At 40.5% G+C, this 24612-nt stretch overlaps 1 protein-coding gene across 1 annotated transcript in view; it reads left to right on the top strand.

Annotated features, from left to right (window-relative positions):
* The window catches only part of GABRR3 (gamma-aminobutyric acid type A receptor subunit rho3), a 32394-nt gene extending 9308 nt beyond the window's left edge, over nucleotides 1–23086 (top strand). The window contains exons 4-11 of the mRNA XM_039713119.1: nucleotides 3020–3132; nucleotides 11191–11258; nucleotides 12566–12789; nucleotides 14932–15014; nucleotides 15610–15750; nucleotides 18341–18493; nucleotides 20211–20407; nucleotides 21376–23086. Coding sequence (XP_039569053.1) covers nucleotides 3020–3132; nucleotides 11191–11258; nucleotides 12566–12789; nucleotides 14932–15014; nucleotides 15610–15750; nucleotides 18341–18493; nucleotides 20211–20407; nucleotides 21376–21678 — 1282 coding nt within the window. The 3' untranslated portion in view covers nucleotides 21679–23086. The remainder of the gene's footprint in view (nucleotides 1–3019; nucleotides 3133–11190; nucleotides 11259–12565; nucleotides 12790–14931; nucleotides 15015–15609; nucleotides 15751–18340; nucleotides 18494–20210; nucleotides 20408–21375) is intronic.
* The last annotated feature ends 1526 nt before the right edge of the window (nucleotides 23087–24612 follow it).

Here is a 24612-nt window from a genome sequence, read left to right as displayed (position 1 = left end):
GGTGTGTCCAATCCTACTGGCTTGGATAACACAACAAATCTCTGGAGCTTCTGCAAGATGGAACTCAGAGCCATTAAGTACTTCTGCAAATCAGTTTTACCTTTCCTACGAATTTCCTCCAGGGCACATGGAACATGATGTGACCTGCCATATAATCTCATGGGGACTTGTGTTGTCCCTCTGCCTTGGCTGTATGTGGACTCTCAGCAAGACTTGAACCCCTGTCATGGATGTCTCGTGACAAATTTTACAAATCTGGGGTGTGGGGGTTCCATTCATACGTTCAACTTTGCTACTCACCTGGGGCCTGTGTGGTGTGTGCAGGTCCCATGTAAGTCCCAGAATCCTGCTAACTTCCCCAACTACCATCACAACAAAATGTGGTCTTTTATCTGATGACATTCCCAAAGGAACCCCAAACTTTGGAATGACATGATTGAGCAAACTTTCACTACTCCCCTTGCTGTGTTGGTGTGACAGGGGTAAGCTTCAGGCCATCCACTGAAGTATCCACCAGTACCAGTGTATATTTCCATCCCTCCTTGCATGCATCTCAGCAAAATTAATTTCCCAGTAATTTCCCAGGAGTTGGTGTGACAGGGGTAAGCTTCAGGCCATCCACTGAAGTATCCACCAGTACCAGTGTATATTTCCATCCCTCCTTGCATGGCATCTCAGCAAAATTCATTTGACAGTAATTTCCCAGGAAATCTCCTGTCTTTGTTACCCCTAACACAACTCTTTTGCTTGTGTCAGGGTTGTTTTAACAACAGGTTTCACACTTGCTTGGTATAGATTGTACAATATCAATCATTCTTCTCCCTATTACTACTTTCTTCAGCTGTTTTAAAATCTTTTCTGTTCCCCAGTGGGTACTCTCATGCTCCTGCTGGGCTATTTCTCGAAGGAGCAGAGGTGGAACTACAACCTGTCCTGCCAGGGTTACAGCCCACCCACTTTCTTTGATCTCAGCCTTAAGAAACTTAATTAATTTGTGATCCCTCTGATTGTATTTTGGGGTGAACTCTGGCAAATCTGTTTCTTTCTGTGGTACAACTGCAAGAATGCCCTTTTCTGCAGCCCTTTTTGCTGCTTTATCAGCAAAGTGATTTCCCAGTTTGGGGGCTGTTATCCCTTTTTGGTGACCTCTGCAGTGCATGATAGCTACTTCCACAGGCTTCCAAATACTTTGCAGGAGTGTAAGAATCTGTTCAGCTGCTTAAGTTCATTACCTTGAGCAGTTAGCAGGCCATGTTCCTTGCAAATAGCTTTGTGGTTTAAAAACCCATAAGATCTCTTCCCAGTGGCTTATTAAGTAGAAAATTCCTGCCCTGGTGGCTTATGTTTTGCCTCTCTTGTCCAGGGAAAGTCTCCCTCAGTCACAGACTTGCTTCTAGTGAGAAGTTGTAATAGATGAATCAGTTCCAGCCTGCTTCTTCCAGTGAAATCCTTGGAGCATCAAACAGGCATTTTCCTTGGCACATCAGATGACAAATAACCTCATGCTTCCCAACTGCATTAGCTGTGCTGTGGCATTCTGAACATAATTCATCATTTTCTCCTCTCCTGGATTCCAGGCAGCAGAATTTCCTCATGTAGAACATTGCAGCTGTTCAGTTCTGCTGCCCATTCTACCCTGATGCAGGCTCGACCTGTGGTGATTTTAATTCTCTGAAGCGTGGGCTTGCATTTCACCATGCACATGATTTTCACACTCAGAAAACTAAAGTCTGTATTTGAAATGCCTCATGGACCTTCTGATTGCCTTGGTAATTTGATTCAGACAGCACTGCCAGAGACATTCAAGAATACGAAGGTAAATGAATTTGTTCAAGCCCAACAATTCTGAGTAGCCCAGCAGCCACCTCACATTCCTGTAACGTAAAAGTAATTTATTGGGCTTCTTTATTAAGAAAAAGTGAGAGGGAGGACAAAAAAAGGTAAATAGAGGCATGCACCTTATTCTAAGGTATTCTATACCTTGCTTCAAGCAGTGTTTGACTACAAGGCCAATCTTCAGAACACATTTCTATCGTTCAGTCAAAAGTAATAATTAGAGTTGCTTGCAGCAAAGTCCCAGAGAATCACAGAAGGCATGAAAGAAATTGTATCTAGGGAGAATCCCTTGCCTGTGGCAAAGCAGCCGTATTCAAGTCATTCCTGCAAATAAATGTCTGACCTATTCTAAAATAGCCTGAGTGAAAGGAATCTCAAAACCTGCCCAAGCAATACATTCCCATGTTTCACTGCTCTCACCATGAGAACACTTCTGTGAGAAAGATGTTCCCCATGTGTACAGCAGAACATAAAATCATCTCATTCCAACCCCCCTGCCATGGGCAGGGACACTTTGCACTAGACCAGGTTGCTCAAAGCCCCATCCATCCTAGCCTTGAACATTTCCAGGGATGGGCATCCACAGCTTCTCTTTTCTGTGAGGGCCTCACCACCCTCACAGAAAAGAATTTCCTCCTGATACCCAGTCTAAATCTACTCTCTTTCCACTTAAATCCAGTCCCTCTGCAAGTGCCTAGATGCAGGATCATCCTTTCTCAGTCCTTCTAAAAAATGATTGACTAATTTGAGCTCCTAGTAAAAAAGACACATTTATAATAAAAGGAATAATTGTCTCTGTGGTATGGATAATGTATGAAGTGGTTAAACCATGGCTATGTGGTGTAGTTCCATGTTTGATTTGTATTTATGTGAATAACAACTTTAAACAGCTCTGTTCTCTTGTATAATGATAGCTACAATCACTGTGGAGAACAGCAAAGGATCTAGTAATTCTTCCTGGGACTTCTTATAAATAATTGGTGTTCTTCGTGGACCTGGGCACCCTCACCTCATTTCCCAACCCTTCCCAATATATATTTCTCCAGCTTTATTAGCACAGTTGTTACCCTTAACATTCCAGATTCAACTGTCCAGTATTCCCAGGTCTCTGTTTCATTTGACTAGCACTCTGAATGTCAGGGCAGAAGAAATAAATTTTCTCACTTTTTTTTTTTTAACTTAGCAAACGAGAAATTAAAATGAGGAAACTCGACAGCACAAAGGTTCGACCACTCAAATCTGAGCAGCTGCTTCACATTGAGGACCATGACTTTGCTCTGAGACCTGGATTTGGAGGTAAGCAGCACATGCCTGCACTGTGCTGGGTAAGAGTTTATCCTCTCTCTGGAAGTTTACTTCAACTTTGTCATTTCAAATGGAATGACAGATTTAATGGCAGCACACCTCAGCTGTTGTACTTCAGGAAATAAAGAAATACAGAAATAGTCAAAGACAAGGGGCTTCTCTGTGTTTAGTGTATTAGTAGGGGAAGCTGTTCAAATTGTCTGCTTCCTAGAACTAAGTAAAAAATAGTATTAAAATAAGGTTGTTTGAGAACAGTGATTAAGGTATCCCTGTAAACTGCACAGTCTAATAGCAATTAGCAAATTACTTAGTCATCAGGTTTGTTTTGAGAGATTGAAATTATCCATCAGTTCCTAAATCTGTTTGCTGTGTACAAAATTAAAAAAAAATACAAACAAACAAAAACCAACCAACCAAACAAACAAAAACCCCCAAAAACCCCCAAAAAACAAACCTAAAAACTACCTACAGTCCTTCAGGGTATTATGATATTGTTTTTGTCTTGTTGGGCACTATGATGATTATTTGCTCATTTAACTAAATTGCATCTGGATCAAGGGAGTATTCAATGGGATGTTCACAGTTTGGATTCAATTTTGACTCTCCTTCATGGAAGGGGAAATGAGAAAGCTGTCCCACTAATAATCTTTGCCTTTGCGTCACCAGTTCCCTTTGCATGATTCATGAAAATTAGACTGAACTGCTCTGGATTATGAGGCCAAAATAAAATATATAAGGACCAATAATCAGTTGTGTATAGACAAACACAGATTTGGGAGGCAAGCTGAGGTCTGGGGAGCTGCTCTTGTTGACACCAGCTGCTGGGATCTGGGGTCTGCTGATCATGCCAAGAGGGAGAACGGGTAAGGAAAGCACCTTTGGATGCACCAGGAGAATGGGAAAGGGTTTCTTGTTACCATAGAAATTATGTCTTGTCAGACAGCAAAAACCTTTTCTGGTTTTGAATAATAGTTGAGATACAGTCTGTTTCTGGGCAACAGAAATTCAGATTACCTCCTCTTGCCTAATACCTGTCCTGTCTAATATCTGTTAGTCTGGACATCTTCTTGTTACCTTGCAAGGAATTTAAATTTCTGAGAGTGTCACCTCAGAAAGAAGGTAGCATATCCATGAAAGCAGACAGTGGTTTGGGGTGTCCTTTATCACTGGATCATCCCAGAAAACAGTATTGATGATGTACATAAAAGCAGCTTTGAGAACATACCTCTGATCTGGCAGTTGAGGATTTTTCACACCCAGGGTTTTTCTCCTTGTCCTTTTTTGTAGATGACTCGTCACAGAGCCCATTCAGTTCCTCTTGAAGCCAGCTGTAGTTTTTCCACTGACTTCACTGCACAGGCCTCTCACTCATCACATTGCCCTGGTTGTGATTTCAGCTGCACTCCTGTCTTTCAGAAATAGCTTTCAGCTGGAGAGTGCCTCACCTCTGCCTCCCCTCTGTCACCCACACGCCACAGTGGCATGGGAGGCACCTTTTTCTTCACACTTCCAAATTTTCAGAACTCTCTTAATAGGTGGAATGTGAATCTCTCTTAAATAGATCCACTGGCATTTTTACAGTACAGAGTGAAAAAAGTCCCAGTGAAATGAGTGTCAATCCCAAATTTATACTCCAGAGTTCCTGTTTTACCATTGATTTCAGTGGTATTGCAGTAGTAAGGGGTGGTTTGGCATTCCTAAGGGAGTAGCAGGGATTTAACACACAATTCTGACCTCATCAGTGGACAAATTTCTCTACAGAAACATGAATCTGAATAACATCCTTGGGATTATTTTATGACAGCAGACATGGGGTGTGGGTTTCTCTGAAGAACAGTGATTAAGTGTGCAGCAGGAGGAAACTTACCCAGAGGAGAGGGAGAAATCAGAGATATCATTGCTGCAGTTACTGCCACAGCAGTCACAACATAACCCTGAACTGCACTGAGACACAGCACTGTGGCTTCGTGCAGTTACCACAGGTGAAATGTTGGGTTTGTTTTCATCAGATTTAATGAAGCAGCTCTGTACTGTGACTGATGAAGGGCTTGCATCTGTCATGTGTCACATCACATGATTTATTCAGCTCAGCATAGTGCATCAGTTTGCAACAACAAAAACCCAGATCAAGAAAGCTGGATGAAAAACAGGTATTAATTCTTTACCTATAGATGAGGATGGGTTTTTTTCCCTCTCTTATACCCCATTGTGATTTTCTGGGTATGTCAGGCAGTTGGAATGACAGGTTTTGGTAAACTGGCTCCACTGAGCCAGATTGTCCTGAGGACAATCACCCTTTCCAGCAGTTTAGGAGAAGAGTTGGCAGGGAAATTCAAATCACCCTTTCCAGCAGTTTAGGAGAAGAAATTCATGCTGCTGCAGATTCCTCAGCTCAGGGAACTCTAAGTCTGCCTTGCTTGATTTCATTTAGCCCCACACATGCAATGCACATGAGCAGACCACAGGACCCAGAATTTTTAGTACCTACAGTTAAGCTATACAAAGGAGAAACAGGGAGCATATGCTGAATTTGATTTGTAAACTGAGCAAACATGCACAGGGAAAAACATGGGGGAAATAAATGTAGAGCTGTTGGGCACTGATGCTACTGGCTGCAGTGTTGCTGGAAACAATTGTGGAGGTGAGAGATCCATTTTTTGACCAAATGAACACAACTCTGCTGCCATTTATATGTATTTTGGCATTCTTCTGTTGACTGCAGTGCCATTGCAGCTGCACAACCACAGTTTGACTCTCTGACTGTAAATTTTTAAATTTAGTCCTGACATTGTCCATTTATTAGCAGATTAGAGATCAAAGCCAGAGAAACATAGCATTGAAATGAAGCAAACCCAGCAACTGCTGGCAAGCTGATCCTACTCATTAAAACTGTTATTTTGCAGTTCATTTTACATTGAGGATAAGTGAGGCAAACCAATTCAGTACACCCAAACTTTAAAAATCTAAACTTGACATTGTTGCATTGTATTTACTCCCTAAGCCAGGCTCTCGAGTTGTTGATAGAAGTTGATGATGGTTTTTTCCTTTCCTAAATTTTTTGTTGTGGTTGTTGTTTGGTTGTTGCCTTCTGTGTAATGTCATGGTCCTGTATGGTTTGGAAGTGAGAAGGCAGCTTAAACTGGGAGTGGAGAAAAAGTCAGAAATGAAATTATGCTGCCAGCACTTCTTGGAATGCTTATCCCCAGGTTTTAAACTCAGCAAGAAAGAGTGACCACAGATAATGAATGATGCTTCTCAGCATATCCTGACTTAGAACAGCCCAGATCTGAGGGCCACAATGCAGGCTGCCATAGCAGCCAAAACTCCATGTTGAGAGAAGTCTTAGAGCAAATCCTTGGAAATGCTTTAAATCTATTTTTCCCCCTATTATACATCTATTTATCTATATATTTTTACCTTCTGAAGTATCTTATTTCAAAGTACTGGCTGAAGTAACACATGCATGTGTGTGCATATGTATATACATTGTTTTTTAATATATATATTGTTTTTTTCTTTTACATTGTGTCTTAAGGACCTGTAGTTTCCTATGCTACAAGTGTATTAATTAAAGTTTTAAAATTGATGATATCTTCTTTTTCAACCAATATAGAGGATAATAACATAAGCAACTATTAGAAATGATGAAAATAATTTAGCATCATCTAGCTGGTCAAGAGGTAGCAGCCTTTCCTGAAAATTTGCATCTCAATCTGCAATTAAACATAATCTTCATTCTAAATTTTCAGAGGATTGGAAATCCTATTATATCACTCCCTCTTCAAAATATATTAATAACATTTACATTCATATGAAGGTAAAAGGACGGGGGAAGGAAAGAAAATATGGCCCAGTGTGTGTTCAAAAAGTGCTGCAATTCTAACAGCTCTTTGCCACCAAGCTCTTTTCTTTTTGGCACCACAGCTCTCCCTGAAAGATGAGAAATGTCTTCTCCCTGTGGTGAAGACTCACATGGGTGCACGTGGAATGGCTTTTTATCACCTCTTACTGGAAGGAATAGCTGGGGGTCCAGGACAGCAGGGGAGGGGAAATATTTTGATTATTTGCAAGACCTCTAATCGTCTTCCTCTGGATTTTTTTCTTTCACATTGCTAAATCTTCCATTCCAAGAGCTGGTTACTGCTCATACCAGACCACCTTTGTTTCTTACATAAATAAGAAAGAAACACAGTAGTATCAAGAAGAAAATACTGTTGACGGTAATTCTCCTGTTCCTGTCATTGCCAGAAGAAATTTAAAAATCCACAAAGCTTCACCTCCCGTGAGCTTGTTTACATTTCTATCCAGTTTTCTTCCTCTTTTTTAGAACAAAGTCCACCTACAGATCTTAATTCTCCCCTGGTCTGTATCTCCTGCTGGCACTTTTCTCTAGACTTTCCTTTTTTCTCCAGCATATACTCTTACCACGCCAACTGGGTACAGTTGTTTCTAAATTCAATATTTATCCCATAGATCTTCAGGTGCAATCTGTTGTGTGCCCAAAGGTCTGGCTATTATAAAAATATTATAGCATTCACTAAACCAGTCATTATTACTGTGGAAACTGATCCTAAAAATGCTAAAAGGATAGCCTTTTAACATAATATCCCTTCTAGAAAGGGTATTACAGAATTTGCCTGATGTACTACCTATTAATAAAATTCCATGCTCATCAAGGAATTCTTTTGCTATGCTTAAACCTTTAAAATAAAAGACTGGAAATGGCTTGCATGAAGTTAAACCTGTCTGAAAACAATGCTCTTTTTTTCTGCTGAGCAGTAATTATCCTGAAAATCTGTGGAGCCTCCATTGTGAAAATCACTAATCCCTCTAAAATAATGATTTGTAGTGACCCTCCAGAAGCAACTGAAGCTGCTCAATTTAATAACAAAATCCTCTCTGCCATCCCCAGTTTTGTCAAACTGGGAAATAAAAGCCACAGCTTTGCTCTGGTTGCTTTTTTTAAAAGTGGATTTGATGCCGTTGTCCGATGGTCAGCCAGAGATTGAAACTCTCAATCTAGCAGGGAGAAAGCTGTGGTGCAGACACAGAGGTAGATGAATTGCTTTCCTGTTTTGGCTGGTTTAGGAACCTTTTCAAATCTTACTGTAATTGTGCCTTTTTTTTTCCTAAAAACATCCTCTTGTTACAAAACAAACCGAGGGGATGAAGAAATTACAGTTCCATGCAGCCTGTTCCCAATAGCTAATTATCCCTGATTCTAGTGGAGTTGATTTTTAATCACACACAGAAATGTTCCCAAAAACCATGAAGGATTAGACCAGACTGAGGCCAATAGGTATCTTGTTGGGTGTGTTAGTGACCACAATATAGAAGTGCTCCAGATTAGAATATTGAACAGCACAGTGATCAGGGCTGCATTTATGTGCAGCATTTACTGTCTTTATTATCTGCTTACATTTTTTTGCCAAAATAGAGTCAGAATAGGAAGGAAATATTTGCAGCTGCTCTGATCTGAATGCTTTTATCATTCTCTGTGCTGAATGCTAGCCTGGACAGTGTTTTCTCATTAAGCATCACGAGTAAGGTCTTTGGCTTTCTTCAGACAGAGAAAAGGAATCTCTTCTCAAGCAGTCTGTTTCATGCTTCTTGCATTTCTACCTAATCAGGAACGAACTTAATTGTAACAGCTCCCTTTTTATTCAATTCACTTCAGAATTGTTCACTGTATTTCTCCTGGCCATAGGTTTTGATTTCTTTTATGCTATTTATTGTCACCACCAACATGTTTATATATATGTTCCCAGTGCAGTACAGGCTGTCCTTTCAAAGAATCAGGTGTCTCTGTGTGTATTTATGGACAAGTGGCACTTTGGTTTGTGTGCATGCAACCAAAATAACCATAAGCTGCCACTGATTTCTAGTTCTGTGATCAGTTCCTTTGTATCTGCCCAGAGGAGCTGAATTGCTGATGGAAATTTTGCCCACGCTGGAATAATGTTTGTTTGGGTAAGAAATTGTCTGTAATTTTGAAATTCCAAAAAATACTAGAACTGCTATCATCAAACTTGGAGCAGCAGTCACTAAGAAAAGCCTTTTCCTCACTACACATGACACTTGGCTTACAAAGTCAGATGTGTGATTCTGGGAGATGATTTGTGTGTAGCTCCTTGTTTGCCTGAAGAACCTTGATGGGAGACATTTAACTTTATTTGCTTTAGATTTGTCCCTGACTCAGGAACTGTAAAACCTTTCTTGACATTGAGAGCTGCTCCCCCTCTCCTCCTGTTCCACCCACATAATTCAATATAAATTGTTGTTTGCATTTAAATGATGTGTGAATGCCTTTTGTGAACGATGCTCACATCAAGTATAAACTCCACAATGACTTCTACTTTAGCTAAACCTGTTTTTAGTTTACAAGATTTCAGTGGAATACAGAAAAGATGACTCAGATTACAACCAGGCACTTTTGTATACCAGCGTTTGGTACAAGCTGGTATTCAGTGTAAATAATTAATTTGTGTGTTGTGATCAAGACAAAGCAAGAAGTGGGCAAAACTAGTTTAGGAGAAGTTAAAAAACTTCTATTGTTTTGCATGAAGGAGTCTGGCTGAATATATGCATTGATACTCTTGTCCATCAGCTTCTGGAGCAGTTCTCTTTTCCTGCCTATTCTCCAGAAGAAGCAGCATTTTTCCAAGTGCTGCCTGGTGTTTTACTAACAAACTTTGCTCTCTGGAGTCCTGAATCTTATTTTGGGCTTTGGCCAAGAGGCTGAGGGAGGCACTCCTCTCAGAGAGTGACATGATTTCTGAGCCAAAGAGCCCAGCTCTTGTCAGTGCCTAAATATTTTCTGGCGTGCCCTGCTAAATCTGAGCACATCTCACCTCTCTTTCCCATGCACAATGCATCTTCATCTGTTCTGTGCAGGGACAGACTCCCCATTAAAAAAAGACAAGTAAAATCAAGAGATTACAGAGCCAGATTTAAAAATACCTCTAAAATAGTTCAAGATCTTTACTGGTAAGAACTGGAGGCAGCTGTGTAATCCTCGAAGGCTGCTATTTTAAGGATAATTCCAAAAAGGGACACAATATTGTGGCTGGCTGTCACAAGAGTGATGTTCCTGGACTATTTTGGTTTGGCAGGGCTAAAAGGAAAAAACAAGAAAAAGAGAAGTTAGAAAAGCTGTTGCTGTTCAGACTTCCTTGGATTAATGTTTTTAACTGGTTATTTGAAATGTGTATTTTAAAAACATTTTAGCTGGCTGTTTTTGACAAAAGTGATTGGAATCCTGTGTACAATAATTACTACTGATCTTCATGCTAAAAGCAGAATATTCTTGGGGTGCTGGTGTGTATATGCTTATATGCATGCTCCTCTCTTCCTGCCCTGTCAGGAAGTGATTAATCAATTAGTGGAATGACATAACCCACATAGAACTAAATCCTTCATTCTTGATATTTCACACTGAAGAGTGGAAATAATTTCATATTTGGCTGTAATTTTTAATTGTTTTGGAGCAACTTCATCCTAAAAATGCACTCAGTGAATACACAACACAGTGACAGAACAGTTAGCACATGTACAGCTTTTCTCTTGTGAGGTAGTGAGCAAGCAATGCTTTTCCATGAACAGCTATACCAAACCTTAAACAGTTCAGTAACTAAAGATGATAAGAGTCATAATAAGTATGTTCTTTGTGAATAAGCATTGGAAGTGGTAAGAAAGCTTTGCAATCTTTGATGTATTCCGTGTATTTACTCAGCTTTTTCCCGTGGTGGTTCTGAACTGCACTCCAAGGGGTTCAATAGTGGCATCACAAGGACACTGCCACTGCTGGCCAAACTGCCCTGCCAAAAACAACTGATTTTTCTGCAAAAAGAACTCTGAAGATCTTGTGCTTATGTTCACAACTGTTCAGCATCAACTTTTACTTTGTTGCCTTTTATCATTCAGTGTTTTAAGGTGGAGAGACTGCAGTAAATTCTGGGATAGAGTACTCTCTGTATCCTGCTAGTGTTGCAGTCTTCCCCTCAAAAAAAGGGATTTTTGCTCCTCATACCTCTTTCTGTTCCCATGCAGGGTCACCAATACCTGTGGGCATTGATGTGCAGGTGGAGAGCATTGACAGCATATCTGAAGTTGACATGGTGAGCAGAACTGGAAAAAAGGGTTTCAGTAAAAATACAGGGGGTTCAGAAACATCCAGATGGATGATACAGAATAATGTAGTTAAAGAAAGCAAACCCTAAAGAGCACATCCTTGGCTTGAAGCATGCATTTAAACTACTAAGTGTTGAATTTCTCCCTGGGCCAGAGTAACAGCTCAGAGTGAGCAGTGCTCTGGTTTGAAAACTCCATTGCATGATGAGGATTCATGTCCTTTGCTTCTTTTGCCGATGCAAATCTGAATATTCCATAATTATGGCATGGGTGGAGCTGTGATAATACCAAATGGAAAGAGAAACATCAGTTCCAGAAAGTTCTTCTTCTCCTGGGAAGAAGACATTGCAATTAGGGTCTGTGGTACTGGAATGCAGGCTGTTCACTCTTCAGCCCAAATTGTCACTAATATTGTCAGTATGAATTCCTGCACTTCTTTACAACCCTACCCAAATAATAAAATTGTATTACAGGGCCATAAAATCATATTACAGAGAAAGATATAACTCTCTTCACAGCATTCTTACCAGAAGCAATTGTCCTACTGAGATAAATGGTGTCTGCCTAATAATACACAATTTATATAGGTGAACACAGAGCAGTCAGGCTTTGCAGCACCCTCTCCATCTCTTCCCACATGTATATTTGCAGTCATTATGTTTCTCTAAATAGAATAATAAAATATTTGTAATAATGTTTTATATAAAAAGCATAGTGTAGTTATTGTAATTATTGTAACATCTAACTGCTTACTGTTATGATATTCATTGAATTGTTTCTTTATGATGCATTTAATTAATAAATGTATTAATTTAGCCCCTGTACAATATTTGTACAAAATTAACAGATTTGTGGATTTCAAAAATTGACCTAGTGCTCATGAAGAACTCCAGTTAATCCCTTTGTAGAGGAACCTTAAAGGAACCACAGCCCATTCTTGGAGAGTTGTGAAGATTTCCAGAGGAAACATTTTTTCCATTTATCCATATCTGGTTTTAAAGCTTCTTTGTCACTGCACAGCTGGCCCAATCCAGAAGACCACTGAAATATATAGGAGTTTTATCTAAGAATAAATTAAATTTTACCTCAGACACCAGGAACAAGACAAACCAAAATCTCATCAATATTCAAATTCAAACTCATTGAGTGGTGCTTGGTTCCTCTCATTAAGGATCTTTCAGATAATGTCCAGAGAAAAGATTGATCCTTTGCATGAATTGATTAAGCTGTAGTGTTTTCTATTGCACATGACTAAAAACAAATATTGTCTCCTTTTATTTTTAATGAAACAAAGGACTTCACAATGACTTTATATCTCAGACACTACTGGAAGGACGAGAGGCTCTCATTCCGTAGCAACAAAAACAAAAGTATGACTTTTGATGGACGGCTGATAAAAAAGATCTGGGTGCCTGATGTGTTTTTTGTGCACTCCAAAAGATCTTTCATCCATGATACAACTGTGGAAAACATCATGCTCCGAGTGTACCCTGATGGCAATGTCCTCTTCAGTCTGAGGTGAGGAAATACCCTTCCCTAAGAGCATCCATGGCTGCAATTGTCATGTATTGGCTGTAATTGGAATGACTGGAAATACTTGCAGGTAAGATTCTCATACTGGGCTGGCATTAATCCCCTGGCAGCACATCATGGGAAACTAGTGTGCCAGTGGGAAAATGAATTGAGGATTTAAAAAATATTTTTTCTATTATTCAGATGTTGTTTCCTGTCAAGGGAGTTTTTCAAGTGTTAATTCCTTCCTAGTGGCTCTAGCAATATTGCTACTGAGTACAGTAAAGCCCAAAATTATTAACAAAGAAAAACCCATAGTTTTGCTTGGTTTTGTTTGCTTTTTTTTTTTCCTTGAGTCTTTTAAAACTGTCTCAGGGAAAAGCTGTTTCACCCCAACTTACCAGTTAACATGCCAGTGGTACAAACCAGATAGGCACAAAGAGCAGATTTTTGATGCTGATACCACCAGTGTTGTGGGACTAAAAGGAACTGGAAAGTGAAACAGCAATTCCAGAACTGGAATAGCAAGGTCATTAATGTGTCTCCCTTTCCTGTATATGTTATTGCTTTACTTTATGAAGGAGATTTGGATGATGTGGCAGAAATAGTTTTAATGGAGCAGTTTTCCCTCTAGGGTAAGGGACCTGAGGCCTGTGCATTGCAGAAATTCAGTTTGGTACTAATTAGCTCTGAGAACAGAAGTGACATTTCATCCAGTCTGGACAGTTTGAAGATTTATGGAAGCATTTGAGATTGTGGCTGTGTAATAATTGTTGCAACAATTAATGAATTTATCTCCTCTGTCATGAGGACATGCAGAAATCCTCACAACAACTGTACCACCAAATCCTCACGACAACTGTACACCACTTTAAAGTAGTTTATGTTCAAGAGTCACACTGACAGTAAGGAACAATGAGGTGAAGTGTGCTTTTTATTGCTGTATTAATTTCCATAAATCTTGAGAAGGAGGGATCAGAGGAACTATACCCTTCCACTAAGGCTTGTATCTGATTCCCCAGGTGAGAAGCAGGAATTGTTCCTTAGATGTGCCTCAAATCACCCCTTTTTGTATTGCCAGTTTTACATGTAGTAAGTAAATTATATTCCAAATACTTACATGCAATAAATCTGCATATTTCACAGTTTTCCTTCAGTGCCTGGCATCCAGGATTTCATTGAAGCAAAGTGAAACCAAAATCCAGATCTGTTGCTAAAACAGACTTTCTTTTCCTCTTGTTCCCCATGTCCTTTAGCCAATAGCTGAAAGATGAAAACAACATCCATAGTTGGAAGTCCTATGCATGTCCCACTCTTAGGATCTCATTTCAAGCCAGTAAAGTCTTATATTTGTAAAAATTCAGCTACAGTGTGGTTACTGAGCACAGGTTTTAAAGGACACTTGTAACCCTCACTGAGAAATTCCTGTAGGATTCCATTTGAGCAAAACTGAGAAACTGAACTTAACCATCAAATGACATGCAAGCTGTGACAGGAAAGGGAAATTTGGTAATATTTACCATAGTTAATTTTCTGTCCTTAGCAAGTTTATTTTTTTTTCTTTATTAAATACAAAGGGGTATTTGTCCTCTAAACATTTGTGAAAAAGCAGGTGGAATGTGAAATAGGCTTTGCCTAGATTTCCTTAAGCTTTTTACAATATAATGTGTTTCATTTAAGAGGAGAGTAAGCTTCCAGAAATTGCAGCTAGTCTCTTTTTACAATTAAATATTATAATCATTCTGGCTGGGAAAACACACTTGGAATACTATTTGCTCTAATCTGTAATATTATCTGCTTCAGTCTATGAGAAATCAAGTCAAGAAATGTGAACTCCCTTTGTTAATCTTTGTAATTGTAAACCTTCAAACTAAAAAGTGTGAAAGGCTAATGAAGGATCAGGCCAAATATAGGGTTTAAAAATCAAAGGTAATGTATTTAATGATAAAGACTATTTATGATTTAAAAAAAAGATAATCTCTCACTGTTTTAACTTTATTTCACCATCTTGAAGCTATTTTAGAAGCATCTTAAAGGGCAGAAAACCTCAGTCAATAGGATTCTAAGCAGCAGATTGGTACTAAGATATGTGCGCAGCTAAGTGTGAAATTATTAGTTTTAATTCTGTTTCTCTCTTCCTTTCTGCAGAATAACGGTTTCTGCTATGTGCTTCATGGATTTCAGTAGGTTTCCTCTGGACACACAGAACTGTTCTTTAGAACTGGAAAGCTGTAAGTTTAATTCCTAATTGTTTTTCACATGTGCATTCTTACCATCTTGTGCATAATGCCTCTTTCACTTACTTTGATGTGTCACCTGAACCCTTTAGCATGTACATATTGAACTGTAAGCAAATTGGGATATTTCCAGACCTCAGTGAGCTTTGGGAAGGTGGAAAAAACATGATGCACCCTGCTTTATTCCTACTGGGTATATATTCCAAGGCCTAAATCTAAAAATCTCTCAAAAAACATGAGGGTTTTTTCTCTGAGAAAAAAAAAAAGTGCAGATTAAAAGTAAAATAAAATGTCAATATTTGACTTTTTGGAAAAAATGAAAATGGATGCTTGTGTTACTGTGAAACATCTTCTTTTTCACCCCTGCCTCAGTTGTAAGCTGCTGGCAGGGCACAGGGCTGGGCTGCACTTGGAACAAGATGGAACATGCTCTTTGCAAACTTCTTCCATGCCAACTGACAAATTGGTGTGAAAAAATGTCTCTTTGGGGTTTTCCCAGATTGCTTGAGTGGTCTCCTCTCCCTAAGAAAAGAAAGAGGAAGTGATTAACTTCAGTAACGTTATAACTTCAGTTTCTGCTCTCTCACAGATGCGTACAATGAAGATGATCTGATGTTGTACTGGAAACATGGCAACAAGTCCCTGAGCACAGATGAGCACATCTCCCTCTCCCAGTTCTTCATTGAGGAATTCAGTGCTTCCAGTGGACTTGCTTTTTACAGCAGTACTGGTATAGTAAGCCCCTCTCCTCAGAAGCACAGTATAAAATCATGCAGAATGTCTTTCACATTCAAATTCTTTGCTAATAAATGACAGTGGCTGCTGAGAGATCAGTTAAAATGAGGTCTTGTCAGTCTGGGGCCTTGGTCCTCTTTGCGTTACCAATATAAAACTTTATTTTAGGAAAAAAGGCCATAATAATACTTGTATACAAGGCATTAGGAACCTGAAAAAAAAGCACAGCCACAAAAAAGGTGCTGTCATGAGCTCTTGCAAAATCATGATGCTTCTCTGAAAGCCACTGAAGTATTGAATGTACAGGAATCTTTATGTCCTGGCTATATAGAAAAGCTTGAAAATGGAAATCCTACAGGGTCAGATACTAAAAAGCAAACAAGAGGAATTCCAGTGAGTTTTATTGGCTAACATATGCTCACTTTTGGAACTGTGTAACATCACTAAAAGTTTGCTAACTTGAGGATTTTCATATGAGACTATTACCTGTTCAGGTCTAATTTATGATTTGCTTAATTTTCCCCATTTATATATAAATTTGCAAGAAAAAAAATTTCCCTTTATGTCAGTGCAACATAGTTTAAATTCAGTTTAATCTGCCCCAGGCAGGTTTTTATTTCTCCTTCTTGATCATGCTCTACACTTTCTGGCAAACTGCACAAGGCTTTAGGAGTTCATTGTTTGATTTCATGCAGGGTGAGGGTTTGTTTTCCTTGTATTTTACATGAAATTATAAATTTTGAAACACTTCTCTATGTAAGTAGTCTAACCATAGGTTTTTAACCAAAGAAAAAAGCACTCTTGCTATTGTACTTTACAGTCTGAGTCAATTCATTTAAGTTTGGTTATTCATCTGTATTATATCAAAACAGATGAATAAAAGAGAAATTACTCCATTTAATATGATGAAGTGCACAAGTCTTTGGAAAAAAAGCCTTTAAAGAAAGCAGCAGATATATTTATTTCGTGTATTTTATTTACAGTTTATTTCCTTTTTGTTTTCAAAAGAGGGCCATTCAGATTTGTGGTAGCTGCTACTGAATGCAGAAATCCCAGTCTAAATTATGGTGCAGCCTAGGCAGTGAGGAATTCACAGCTTGATAAGGTTCTTCACCCTTATCTCCTGCTCCTGTGTGAGCTAAGAACAGAGCTCCATCCTTCAAGGGCCATTGTCATGTGGGTACCCTGCTATGATAACTGTGCCCTGCTGAGAGCTGCATCAAATTTGTCCTCATTGCAAGAAGGAGACTGGGATATTTTCCACCAGACTGGGTTCCAGGAGTTCAGCTGGCTTCTTTCTGCCTTGCTATTCTCATCAAAAAACCACTCAAGGCAAGCAAACAGAGCCTTGTGCACAGCAGGGCACCCTCACAATGCCCCTGCACCCAGGGCTTTGCAGCACCTCACAGCATCTTTGACTATGCAGATGTAACTTTACACTTAACATGCAGAGGTCCTGATGGTGAGCTTATTCATCAGCATAAAAGGGAAAGCAAAGACTTTTTTTAAGTCCCAGGGACCACTGGGAACTACCTGAATAATGCTTGTAACCTATGTGGTAATCAGAATGCTGTCCTTTGGGCTTATGCTTGGCTTTGAGGTTTTGTTTTGTTCAGGAGGTTCCACTTTCTCTTGTTTTTTCTTTCTTGTTGGGAGCAAATTTACCCTCCAAGTAAATGCTAGTGGAGAACAAACAGCACCACTCTAATGAGAGTCATCATTCCCACAAAGCAGCTTTCTGCATTTCAGGTTCTGCATATCCTTTTCCTGTGAATCTCAGTGAACAACCTGTGGTGTTTTTGCTTTTGGAGTTCCCAGACCTCCAGAGGAGCAACAATTTAAATCCAGTTTAGAGACAATAATTAAAGCAAAAAACCTTCTCCACAACTGAAAACACAGTAGAACATTTAATATTATTTGGGGTTCATTTTGCTATGTTCTCCTCTATAGAGTCACTCGTTGTGATGGCAGGACAGCTCCAGCACAGGCTCACGGGTGCCTCTGTCTGTCCTGGACAGGCAGATGCTGTGCAGCCACCCACTTCTGCCTTTTAACCTCCCTGTAAACTGATTTCCCTGCCGTGGCAGGAGGTTCAGCACGGATGCAGTGCTGCACAGGCAGAGCATGCCCCAAAATTCACTAGATGGCACCCTGTCCTCTGAAGTGAGTGCTGGGCCGGCAGGCAGGCAGCTCCCACCAAAAAAACCCCAAAAACAGGAAAGAAGGGCTGCAACTTCTCAGGTAATTCAGGGAAGGCAGGGTGTTGGCATCACTGGACAATTGTATCCTGTCTGTATTGTCCTGGCAGTTTCCCTTCAAGTCTATTTGATTTTTTTCAATTTCCCAGCCTCAGTTATAACAGAGTGTTTTAGACATGTTCCCATAAATGAGGGAGGATGGATAGTTTGTAAAGCTCCGTGTTAAATTAAGGTGCTGGCAAGATTTCTGAGGCATTTACTGCTCTGGCTGTGGATACACCACTCCTGCTAGAAGGAGGGACCAGCAAACACAGCTCACAAATAACACAGCTCTCTTCTCTTCTCTTCTCCCCCAACCTGTTCCTCTCCCCTTTTTTTCCCCAATAGGTTGGTACAATCGACTTTTTATCAACTTTGCACTCCGCAGACACATTTTCTTTTTTGTGCTACAATCCTATTTCCCAGCCATGCTGATGGTGATGCTGTCTTGGGTTTCCTTTTGGATTGATAGAAGAGCTGTTCCTGCCAGGGTGTCATTAGGTAAATCTTTGCTGTATATTCTTTGGGAAGAATAGAATCGAGAGGGGAGGGTTTGGAGTTACCTTTGCTTATTTGCACAAGACATAAACAAAAATATCAGATAATTGACTGAACAACACTGTTATTACCTCTGTTTTCATTACCTGTAGTCAGTCTCTACATTTGGAAAGAGGATGTTTGTTCAGACTGGCTTTGCTATTTTTGGAAACAGCTCACACACCACAAAAGCAAAAAGGGTTGATTCTGCAGATTTCCTGATAGAATTTTACTTAATTGCAAAACCTGGGTTTTCCTTACCTCTTCCCAGCAAAGTAACAGGTAGGAACAGGCAGTCAGATCCCTCCCCAAATCCATGGAACATTAGGTGTAGCCCAATCTATGGAAAAGATCTGCAGCTCTTCTTTTTCTCAAGAAACATTCATTATCTTCCTACCAACTTGGAAACAGTTGCCTGTGTGGTAAAACTTTTCATTGTGGGACAAGAGAAAAAGCCCTAATTTTTCTCTGTAACTATATCAATCTAGAAAAAATAGGACTGTAGCCACTCAGGTCCCTTTCTATTGGCACAGTCTAAAGCTATTAATACATGAGATATAAATCACTTTGTTAATCTGTAAAAAAATTATGGTACCTCCTACCTACTTTTATTGATGCATCTATGAATTTCTTTTATTTAGAAGAAATTTAACTTCATCTTTAAAAATAACTTTTTAATTCTCAGTAGGCAATTTTTAATGTTGTCAAGATGGTTTTGCTGATCATGTTTTTTATGTATGGATTTCTGCAGAAGGTTATGCATCAGGAGTTCCATGAATAAAGCACATTTCATTAGCATAATCATACATAATTTATAGGAAACATTAACAACAAAGTTTAATAAGCCTAGCTTCTTGGCCTAGAGTATATGTACATTAAATAAATTGATTTTCTCTTATATGGTGTATTTCATGCTCCATCCTTCAAACTAAAGAAGATGCAGAGAGGTAGGGGGAACATTTTCGTGTGTTCCAGTGGATTTGAACTGGTGTAGAACTGGAAAGGGCTGCAGCTGACAATGCTGTCTCACAAATTCCAAGATGTTTTCATTTCCAGAGTTACACTGATTTCTTTAAAAGCAGAGCCTGAGTTGGATATTGGTTTTTTTCCTGAGGTGGAGCAAACCAAAATGAGCTGATGTAAGAGCAGAGATTGAAAAGATGAGGGTGAAATTCTGGTCACACTGAAGCAAAGAATTTTTTCTTAGTTTCAGTGGCTGTAGTATTTTTATGCTAGATTGTTTTTAGAGAGCTGTGGAGTTATGTCAGGGACATAGAGGCTGATATTTGTTCTCAAGAAGTACAATTTGAGAAAGGGCTGGGAGGGAGAATGATTCTTCAGTGATTTTCCTGGACAAGAAAACGCACAGTGGCAACCCTGGCTCTGGGAAGTGAGGAATGACCGCAGCTTTCACCTGTGTGTGGCAGTGCCCAAGGCTGTCACAGAAACGTGTTCCTTATGCTGCTCAGTGACCATTCTGAGCAGAGAGATGATTTAGTGCTCTCAGTCTTGTGTGTGATGGGTCCTTCATGGTTCACTCCACTTCTCAGAGCCGGTGAGAGGGAGTTAAGGGGGGTGTCAGTCACACTCCCTCACAGAGCCCTGCTGTCCAAGCAGGGGTGATGAGCTCAACAGAGCCAGCTGGCCAGAACTGTGACAGCCTCTCTCTCCTCTCTGGCAGGTATAACTACAGTGCTGACAATGTCCACCATCATGACAGGAGTAAGTGCCTCAATGCCTCAAGTGTCTTACATAAAGGCTGTGGATGTGTATTTATGGATCAGCTTCCTTTTTGTCTTCCTGTCAGTCATCGAGTATGCAGCGGTGAACTATCTCACAACAATTGAAGAGAGAAAACAACTCAAAAAAAGGGGCAAGGTACAACTCTCTGTGTTTTGTTGCCTTCTGAAAGCATCATGCAAGCCACAGAGTAGTCCTGATACACCACTGTGATAACAGAACAGTTACAATCTCTGTCTCCACTCTGTATCTCACTTTTTTTTTCCACTTGGGTGAAGGGAGACAAAGTGTCCTCCTCTGAAATCCTGAAAGGTCTGTGCTTTCTCTCCCTTTTTTGTGGCAGAGGTTAGGGATATTTTTTGCCCCCTTTTTCCCCCTCAGAGGAATATAACCTTCCTTCCATTTTCAAATACCTATCAATCAAGATATTTCTCCTGTCTCTGAAATAGACCTCAGCATGCCCTCATATGATATTCCTCCTTGTTTCCCGGTGGGTTTTTTTTGTTTGTTTGGTTTTTTTTTTTTTTTTTTGTTTGCTTGTTTTTGGGTTTTTTTTGGTTTTTGTCCCAAGACCAGATGAATGACAAGATAATTTTTAGAAAAGTATGCCTGAAGCAGAAATAACCACAAGTTAAACATATGCTTTCTGTAAAGCTCTCACTTAAAACCTTTGCTTGAAGAATATCCCCTCTGCAAACTCATTTGCTGGAATATCATGAGGGGAGGAGCACAGAAAGAATGCATATGTTGCTCACATGATTGGATAACCCCATCAAAAACCTACTCCCAGAAATGTTTGAAGTAATTTCCCACAACTCCAGCAACGCAGACCTACAGGAGAGAGTTAGATTCCTCTGTTTCAGAAGCTGAGGCACGAATTGCAGCCAGCAGCTGGCAATAATCAGGCAGACAAGTGTGTTTTATGACATTTGATGACATTTCTTTGCTCAAGGAGGCAGGCCCCACAGAGAGCCATACTGTGGGACAGCCCTGTTCTCCACATGCTCAACACTGAGGGGGAAGCTTTCTTCATCTTCTGTTTTATTCATTTATGATTTGCCAGAAAGGCTCCTGCTAGACACACAGTAACTCTCCTTTGTTGCCAGGCTTCAGGAATGTACAGCATGGACGCAGTGCAAGCGATGGCTTTCGATGGCTGCTACCACGACACGGATGAGGACATGGACCTGAGTCCCTTCCCAGAGCCCTGTGAGGAGAGTGAGACCAGGGCAAGTCAAACCAACATCTCCAATGCTGACACACCTCGCTTGAAGAGGAAGAGATCTCTGAAGGGAAACGTGGGCAGGATTATTTTGCAGAACAATCATGTTATTGACACGTATTCCAGGATTATATTTCCCAGTGTATATATTGTGTTCAACTTTTTTTACTGGGGTTTGTACATATGAACAAAAATGCTTAAAAGCTAGACTTTATTTTGTGTATGAGGGTTGCATCATGCTTCAAAAATAATGCAACAGCAGTAGAGGAAAAGGTTACAGTTTTCCAAAAGAGACTTCTGCATCAAACCTGGGCTGGTTTGGTCAGCAGCAAAACTCTTCATGAAAAACTCTCACATGTCTGGGTTATTTTCCAACTGGACTATGCAGAGCTTCACTGGGGTGATCCCATGCACAGGCTCCACTGCAGTAGCACAGGAGCTGTGTGCTCACTAAGGGAGCCCTGTGTCACCCCCCTGAACAGACAGCAGCTCCCACCTGAGCCACTGTCCTGTCTGTGTCTGCACTCCAGCCCTTCCTCTCAAATCAGCCTCTCTGTTCTTCACCTGTGCTCCACTGTGGTCAGCAATCCACACCAACTGCTTTGGGACAGACTTGGGATAGCTCCTGTCCTTGTCTCCTTCCTGCATTCCAATTTTCCTGGGCAACCCCTGTGGACCTCAGCAGCCTCTGCCCTCGGATGGGAACCAGGGGGAAAATGATGGCTTAGCAGTAGGGACCAGCAGGAAGCCAGGCTGATGGGGCTTTGTAGACTGTGCATCAGCAACACTTCAAGAAAACCCTTCACCCTTGTCAGCTGTCCGTGACTCTCCTCTGTTTTGAGGTATCTGGCTCACCAGTCCCTGAGGCAGCACAGGAACAACATCCCAGACCCTGTGCACTTGCAGCCACTTCCCAGGGGGATGAGCAGCATCCCCAGCACGAGCTGTGTCCTTCACGGGTCACCCACACACCTCTGCCTCACCTCCACCTGCTGTAATCCCCTGCTTCCTGCAGAACCCTTTGGCTTAGAAACACAGGCTTTGAGACAGAGATTTTAGACAACTTTGTCAAGAGAACAAACCAGCCACGCCTTCGGTTCTTCTGCTCTTTGTTGCATGTGAACTTGGGGTTTTTGCCTCCTTCTCTTTCGCTTTGGCTTTTGAGATTGAATGTTGCAGTGAGGAGAAGCTGCATCTGCCCCTTGCAGCAGTGATCCCCAGCATAGTTCCAGGAAATGAAAGGAAACAGCTGTGCCAAAACAAAGACACATACAGGAAACCTGTCAGTCTCAGATGAATCCTGCATGGAAATATCCTTAGGTTCAGGCTAAGGAGGCTGAATTAAGGATGTTCAAGGAAAAACACAGAAAGTTTTCCCAGCTCCAGAAAAGAATAATTTATAACTGTCCCAAATAAGGAGCATTTTCCACTAAATTCCTTGGGTTTGTCTGTCATTTCATAAGCGGAGTTTATATTTAAAAAGTCAGATAAAAATTACCATTTTGAAGTTCAAAATTATCATTTGGTGACAAAAAGTGTCACAAGGTAAATATGCTTGGTCAAGTTTATTGGTCAAGGAAGTGGGAATAAATTTGGAAGCCTAAGTTACTCTCTGGTTTTTTTATTTACTTTATTTATTTACTTAATTTTTTTTTCTCATTCAATTTACTTATTTTCTTGCTCTCATCTTGTTTGTTCAGAGCATGGTGACATCTCTAAACTTTTTCAAAGAGCTGCATTTGTCATGCTCCCATTTCCAGAGCTGGAGAAGTGGTGACACAGTGCCTGCTGAGTGACTGAAATCTCAAGGAGTGAGTTGGACAGATCGCTGCCAAACAAATGTGTCAGAGCTGAGACAGCTTTGATACTTTTCCAGGAAATCCTGTCATGGAAAGCAGAACCATACCAGGAATGACAATGCTGGGAATGCAAAGCCAAAGGACACACAGGCTTTGGCAGCAGTAACAGCACACCAGACCTCAAGCTGAGCAGATGTATATAAAAATACACCATCACAGCCTTGCTCCAGCACTGCCATTATGAGGCACCCTGCACAGATGTTCCACATTGCCCGAGAAGATCCCATCTAGCTGCTCCAGATGTGCATTGTGTCTTCTAAACTTTTCACATGAACTAATATCATTGTTTTCACACATTCATCTGCCCTACAAGAAAAAGTACTTCTTGTGTAGCCAACAGTGAGGCCTCAGCCTCCAATGGAGGAAAGACTCCAAATCAGTTCCCTTTTCTAAATTCCTTGCAGGATTTGCAGCAGCAGAAGCCCTGCAGCACAGCATGCCCAAGCCCTGTGTAGGCTGCAGCAAACTGGTCCCCACGTGGGGGTGTGGAGGAAAATTTTTAAATTCCTGCCTGCATTTGCCTTCCAGGCACCTCTGCACAGGTGCCAGAGAGCTGCAGAGCTTGCTTTTGGTGGAGAAAGCTGCTGTTACTTTCAGCTGTGAATGAAACCATGGGCCAGGGGTTCTCCCAACCCAGAGTACTGGGCAGGGACACCTTTCATTAAACCAGGATGCTCAGACCTGACCTTGACATTTCCAGGGATGGGATATCCACAGTTTCTCTGGACAACCTGTGCCAGGGCCTCACCAACCTCAAAGTAAAGATTTTTTTCCTAATATCCAGTCCAATCCTCCCCTCTTTCAGTTTGAAGCCATTCCCCCTTGTCCTGTCACTACATGCTCTTGTCAATGACAATGACATTTAATGGCATGCTTTTACAGCAATGCTTATAATTTTTATTTTCTTAATGCAGTGTGACAGGGATGATATCAGGATAAATTATGCTTACAAAAAAACTTCTTGTATAAATAGTAAAAGATAACAAACAGTATTTCAACAAATTATTTCTTGTCTAGAGGGTGCTGTAGGGCTGGCTAAGCTCCAGTGACCCTCTGAAGTGTGTGTTAACTTCCTGACAGGTATGGTAATAACTACTTTCAGTCAATTTGTCTCTGCACACCAGCACGGAAGTCTTTAAAAAGGTATTCAGGAGTATTTCCCCACTCCTGCTGGTGCTGCAGCCAGTCCCATGTGTGGGTTTTACATCCCACAATATTTACTGTGAGGTAAAGCACCACAGGCATTATGTAAATACATGCTT

The sequence above is a fragment of the Passer montanus genome, unplaced genomic scaffold (genome assembly GCF_014805655.1).
Source record: "Passer montanus isolate IOZ18808 unplaced genomic scaffold, ASM1480565v1 scaffold28, whole genome shotgun sequence".
Taxonomy (NCBI): Eukaryota; Metazoa; Chordata; class Aves; order Passeriformes; family Passeridae; genus Passer; species Passer montanus.
The sequence above is the reverse complement of the archived record's forward strand: the minus strand, read 5'-3'. Positions and strand labels throughout refer to the sequence as shown.